This window comes from Ursus americanus, chromosome 3, assembly GCF_024610735.1.
Source record: "Ursus americanus isolate L20-20 chromosome 3, mUrsAme1.1.p, whole genome shotgun sequence".
Lineage (NCBI taxonomy): Eukaryota > Metazoa > Chordata > Mammalia > Carnivora > Ursidae > Ursus > Ursus americanus.
Genome location: NC_142129.1, coordinates 11,344,693 through 11,351,653, shown reverse-complemented (window position 1 = coordinate 11,351,653; position 6,961 = coordinate 11,344,693). Strand labels below are relative to the sequence as shown.

At 41.8% G+C, this 6,961-nt stretch overlaps 1 protein-coding gene across 1 annotated transcript; it reads left to right on the top strand.

Moving 5' to 3' along the window:
• The first annotated feature begins 3,334 nt into the window (after positions 1–3,334).
• Positions 3,335–4,288, top strand: LOC123789541 (olfactory receptor-like protein OLF3). The gene has a single exon (XM_045793623.2). The coding sequence runs from the start codon at positions 3,335–3,337 to the stop codon at positions 4,286–4,288; it is 954 nt and encodes a 317-aa protein (XP_045649579.2).
• Positions 4,289–6,961: the final 2,673 nt, after the last annotated feature.

Here is a 6,961-nt window from a genome sequence, read left to right as displayed (position 1 = left end):
TTGAGCAGCATGAGGGAGCTACATGCAGGTTGGGGGACCTACCTTTGTGTGTTCTGCTTCTGTATTTGGAACTTTCACTTGTCCCAGCCAAGTCCGTTTCGCTCCCCAACACTCAAGGTCACGTAGGTTTCAGGGAAATGGACGGATTTTCTTTATTTAAATAAAAAGCCATAAGTGACTGAAGTTGAGCTTTTGAATTAGTTGTATTGAGTTAGATAAAAGATGTTGTATTAGGAATCAGAACACTTCTTTTTTGTTTGCATATCTCTGTCCTAGAGAGAAAGCATTTTGGTTCTGTGTGCTGTTTGTATTAATAACTGGATAATGAGAGAAGGCACATGAAGGTACTTTAATTGGGGCCAAAGTTTCTGTTTTAACAATGAAGAGTTGATGTCTGCATCCATGCCTGGGACCTGATTTTCCCTATAATTTCAGTGTCATTCCTGATCCCTCCTCCATCTGTAAGGGTCTCAGTTTTCTACTGTTATGTGACCTATTTTAAAGGTCACAATAAGGTCAGGTAATTTATATTTTAAAAATCCCGTTTAGAATAATTACATCTATAAAATTCACAAAAAGGATAATTTTACACAAAAGGAATAAACACAGATGTTATTTCTATTTTCTTAATCTACCAGGTATTCACAAATGGACTCTATCCCTGTAGAAAACAGAAATATTTGGATGTCAATTAACTAAAATGTAAAAATTTTAAATCCAAGGCAAAGGACTTTTTAGAAATATATATACTGTATGATGGGTTAAAAGTAATTAGCTGATGTATCCATGAAAGGTATTTAAGTATTAGCAGCAGTGGACAATGGCCGGATCAGAGAAATTCAAAAGCAAGTATTTGCACTGACCAGATGCAAGGAGATAAGTCTGTGGTGGTATATTAGCAGCGTGAATGAAGTTGAAGGGAGAGATGGGAGATTCGTAACCAAACAATGAAAGAAGAGGGTTTATTCTGTGGAGTATAAGGAAGAAGGAAAAATTAAACATGTTGTCCTGGGAGAGAGGAGGAATTTTAGTCCATTGCTAGAGATAAAGGAGTCTGGAGGGCATACAATTTGTGGAGATACGAGTTGAATCAACGGTGGGTTATTTAGGAATCATTCATTATGCTGTTGAAGAAACATCTGGATTTCCAGTGATGTCTAGGAGGTCACTGTGGGCTTGAGATGGAAGACCCAGTGTTAGAGACAAGTCCTCCAAGCAGAAGCTATAGGAAGAGCACAAGTTCTGTGCACAGAACCTTAGAAAATCCTCACAGTAATGCAGCAGGAGAGTTTAAAACAATTATCGAAGACTACAGACAGAAACATTAGTTTGGAAGAAAATCAGGACAGAAGAGCATCACAGAGTGGAAAATTTGAAGGAACAAATAGTTCAGTTGCTTAAACAATAACGAAATAAAGGAGGATAAGATCTCTGAATCTGAGGATTGGAAAGCCATGAGTGCCCTTCAGGAATGCAGTGTTCATGAACTAGTGAAGATGGAAGCCAGATTTCCATGGCTTGTAGGGTGAATGTTGTGAGGAAATAAATCCTGCAAGTGGACACCAATCATCTCAGCACTCTGGATGTGAAAGGAAGAGAGAATCAGAATGGTAATCATGTAGCAAAGATTGGGTTTTTATAATGAGGGAAAAGGAATCAACCAAGAGCAAGAGAAACCCAGGATGGTTGAAAGAGACATGAACAAAGGAATAAGATCCCAAATGTGATCAGTGGAAAATGGAAGGTCAACCAGTGCCTTCACTAGATGATGGACGCCTGCCTATTCAGTCACTAACGGACCAACTGTAGATCTTCCAAACATTTGAGTTCACCAATGACCCTTTCAGTTGGCCAATATTTCCCACATTTTACAAATTAAAAAATATAAAGTAAGAGGGGCTAAGTAGCTTGCTCTCGCCTTCAGTAAGCAGGAGAGAACAGAGTTAAAGCAAGAACTTCTAGGCTCTAAAGGTCCTGCTTTCTCTGGGATGTGACACTGTTGCTCATTTGTCATGAGACAAAGGCTGTAGTAGGGAGATGTGCAGGGTGGGCGAGAGGAGCAGAGTGAGTCATGGGCTGTCTTGTCGTCCAGGCAGCTTGTACAGGCAACAGGGGGACAGTGATGGGAAGACAGTCTGTTCTGTGTCTTTTTCTTCCACTTGCGCATTAGGAGCACAGGAGAGTATAATATCGCCCTTGAAATCCCAGCATCTGGCAAAGATGGCACTTAGAGATATTTGCCAAATTAATCAAAAACAAATGTCTACTTTCTCTGCTAAGTAGTCAACAAAAGTTAACAGATTTGTTTTCTCTTCCTCTTTTTATACTAGTAAGCCAAAGCAGCCATTTCCATACTGTCCTTTTTACTGAGACCATACACAAGGGCTAGAGTTGTAGAAAAATAAAAAGCAATTTCAGAATGAGTGAAAACACAGGTAGCAAAATAAAAAGAACAAGATAAAATTACCACTCTTCTCCCTTTCCTTCCAGAGACCAAAGACACCAAATTCTCAAAAGACCCATATTTTCCTACCTTGCAGATTTCAAATTTACTAAAGGTTTTGCTTCCGTTTTTTATGTCTGAAATTGTGGGCAGGATATGAGAGGAGAGCACAACACTTGTTTCTCCGTCTCTGCCAGAGTGGGGCTCCTGCTATAACTCTTACCCATAGACAGAGTGCCACTGCCAGGAAGAGTTTATGAAGTACTTTCCCCAAAGTTATCTACATTTGAACTTAAACATACTTGAGAATTATGCAGTGTTGCCCATTTTGTATGTAAAAGTTTAAATGTGTAACTCAATCTCATCTCTGTTAAGTCATTAAAACAAGATTCATATTCCGGTTCTTTAATCCAGATTTTTCCATAAGACACCAGCCTTATTTGCAGTATATATATGCTTCTTCCAAATCTTTTTTTTTTGTAATTTTTAAAATACATTTCATCATGTTTTGTGCAACAGATACGTGTAGGGTTGTCCTCGAACTTTGGCCCATGTTTACCATCATTATTATTTTGCCTCCGAATGTCATCTACAATTCCCTCCTGCCCTGGAAACTCAGGTAAACTAGAGAGGTAATAAACTTCCAAAAATTGCACTGTTTTATCTCCAGGCTTTAACTGACGCCCTGAGATCCCATCATGCCCTTGTGACAGTGCTAGGTCCTCTCTTATACAGAGCAGGTGCAATGGGTATTAGGATCAAGCCGATAGGCTTGGCCCATATGGCAGATCATTAGGTTGAGCATTCTCTTAAGTTATTCTTATGGCTCCTTAATTCAACAGCTTCTGTTCTCTCTGACCCTCTGCAGATTAATAATCTTCACATTTTTTAATGGAAACAGATAACCAGACATGGGTGAGAGAGTTTATCCTCCTTGGCCTGTCCAGTGACTGGGACACACGGGTGTCCCTCTTCATCCTTTTCTTGATCACATACATGGTGACAGTGCTGGGGAACGTCCTCATCGTTCTTCTCATCAGACTGGACAGCCGACTCCACACTCCCATGTACTTCTTTCTCACCAACCTCTCCCTCGTTGATGTCTCTTATGCCACAAGCATCGTTCCTCAGATGCTGGCGCATTTTCTTGCAGCACATAAAGCAATCCCATTTGTGAGCTGTGCAGCCCAGTTATTTTTCTCCCTGGGCTTGGGCGGGATTGAGTTTGTTCTATTGGCAGTGATGGCCTATGACCGCTACGTGGCTGTGTGTAACCCCCTGCGATACTCGGTCATCATGCATGGAGGCCTCTGTGCTAGGTTGGCCATCACATCCTGGGTCAGTGGCTCTGTCAACTCTCTCATGCAGACTGTAATCACCTTTCAGCTGCCCATGTGCCAAAACAAGTATATTGATCACATATCCTGCGAACTCCTAGCTGTGGTCAGACTGGCTTGTGTGGACACCTCTTCCAATGAGATCGCAATCATGGTTTCTAGCATTGTTCTGCTGATGACACCTTTCTGCCTGGTTCTCCTGTCCTACATCCAGATCATCTCCACCATCCTAAAGATCCAGTCCACGGAGGGAAGAAAGAAAGCCTTCCACACCTGTGCCTCTCACCTCACAGTGGTTGTCCTGTGCTATGGCATGACCATTTTTACTTACATCCGGCCCCACTCCAGCCCCTCTGTCCTTCAGGAGAAGTTAATTTCTGTCTTCTATGCCATTTTAATGCCCATGCTGAACCCCATGATTTATAGTGTAAGGAATAAGGAGGTGAAGGGGGCCTGGCAGAAGCTATTAGGGCAATTATCTGGGTTAACATCAAAACTAGCAACTTAATGAACCCTGAGCATTACTTAGAGAAAGGAGCTTTGCCTGTGTTTTCTCCCACTTGACTCAGATATGGCAGTCATCACCTGCATTGCCCTGGCAACCGGGAAGATGACGACACATGTACTGGTGATGCTGGGTGGGAGGCAGGAGGTTGTGTTGGGTTGGGTTGGGGTGTGGGTGTATTTTTATGTCACAGCAGCGTGTTCAGTGGAGTTGAGCACTGCTCTAATTGGACTTCCCACCCTTAATCTCCGTTCATATGGCCTGAGAGTAATGAACAAAAAGTACATTTGCTGTTTCGATTTGTCACATTGTTTGTAATCATGGACCTATTCATGGATCTTACTTTGGACCACTGCTTCTTACTCATCCAAATTTTGTATGAAGTTACTGTGTTTCCACTGGGGGGAAGAAGCATTTTCACATTTTAGACTCAAAATACTGCACAGCATATGTACCCACATCCAAAAACCATGTGAGTCCCTGTTGTGAGGAGACAGATGCCATCAAGGCTGTTAAGATGTCTTTGTGCTGGACCAGTGACTGTGCACATAGCATCTTGTCGGAGTGCTGCAGGCACCTCAGGAGAGGAGCGTGAACTGAAGGTCTTGTTTTATAGTGATAGGAATAAAACTAGAAGTGTTTGTATAAGGCAAAGCCATGGAAAAGCCACATCTGGGGCACTACTTGACAGCATACAGTTTGAGAGGAATTTATTACATATATAAGGAGTACCACTTAAATGTTAAAACCATCCCATTTCTGAAATAAGAATTAACTATTTTCCTAGACTTTAAATGCAGAATAACACAAAATTTGACATAATGTATAAAATATAAAAGATGTAGTTAATCTCAGAAAGTACGGATTGCTCAGCCAAAGCCAATGAAAGATAAGATAACTTTATATGCATTCAGTGAATCAGGGTAGCTATGCACTGTCTCCTTCTAGTCTCCATATTGAACACCTTCTCCCATCTCTCCTCCCATGTACAACAGGATTCTAGTTGGTCCTTGTACACTAGTGAGGAATAGTCAGAGAGAGTAAGGCTTTGGGGGTGATTGCAGAAGTCTTCCTGTATGAAAGGACCAGGAAAGGTCTAGCTGGAGACCAGAAAAGTAATATAGGTTATTGAAATGACAACAACCCAAAAGAGGACAGCCAGTGAAATATACAGAGCTGGACAAGAGCACAAGAGTTAAAAAATTCCCTTACACCAGGATTGCAGGGCAGAGAAGAGGAAGTAGTGAGGATGAAACAGGCAGGTAAAGAGGGTCAGAACACAGAGGGAACTGAATGCCAAATTATATTTTAACTTAATACCAATGTGTAGCTGGGAAGGATTTTTAAGCAGGGATATGACAACAAAATTTACATTTTAGAATTATTACTCTTGCCAATGATTCAGAGGAAGAAGAGGTTAGAGGCTGGGAGACCAGTTGGCTGACTGCTCCAGTGACACTATTGAGAAATTGGAGGAATCTGAATGAAAGAGAAGTTAAGCCAAGTCACGTGATTTAAAAGACATTTCAGAGGGACATTGCACTTCTCCGAGATTGCAATTCCTATATGGACCCTGTATGTCCTCTAAAACGTTATCCTGCTGTAAATATTATGTAAATCAAGGACTAAAGTGAAAATTTTACCACCATGAACAACTGTATATAAAATGGTAGGAGAAAGAGACGAAAGAAGCAGAAAATCAGTCACAAATAGAAATATACCCGTGACACACAAAGGAGGACATTGCGAAGATGCTGTTGCTCATTTCTGCGTCTGGTTAACATGTTTGGACTCTTGCTCACTGTTCATCCTGGGATCCCTTTGCCTTCCCCGACCCCCGTGCCTTTGCTGTTGCCCCTTCTCCCCCCTCTCCAAGGTCAGCGGCCCAGGTGACCTCTCTGGACCTGCTCCTCTGCTTCCATGCTCTCTGATTGTTTCTCAGCTCAACTGAGTCAACTCATAAGCAAACTTTATTTCTGTTTCTGTGTCCTTCGTGTCCAGCACGTTTACTTAATTCCTCCACGTCGCTTTCAGTCCTTAGGGAAATTCTCACGCACTCATGACACTGTCCATCTCTTCTACTAGACCCTTACGCTGATCTGTGAGAGTGACTTTATTTTTTTTTTATGGATCTGTTTTTATTTTTTATTATTATTTTTTTTAATAATGATTTTTTATTATATTATGTTAGTCACCATACAGTACATCCCCGGTTTTCGATGTAAGGCTCGATGGTTCATTAGTTGTGTATAACACCCAGTGCACCATGCAATACGTGCCCTCCTTACTACCCATCACCGGTCTATCCCATTCCCCCACCCCCTCCCCTCTGTAGCCCTCAGTTTGTTTCTCATAGTCCATAGTCGTGAGAGTGACTTTAAACCCCTGTGCGATAGTTCCTATGAGCAAGTACATCTGATTCTGGTTGTGTTAATTTCTTTGTTCAGTGACACTGATACTTTTTTGCCTTTTCCTCTGACCTTTGGTTTTGACTGGCAACTGAACCTTTTGAGTGTGGGGTAATAAAGTGAGATGAGGAACATTTTGCCTTGAAATGGACACATCCCTTCTGTCTGTGCTGTGGTCTTGCTTGGTGAGGAGAGTGGGGGAATCAACGCACGGGTGGGTTGAGCGGGGCTTGAGTTTTGGGTTGCTGTGATCGTCCCCATCTACCAA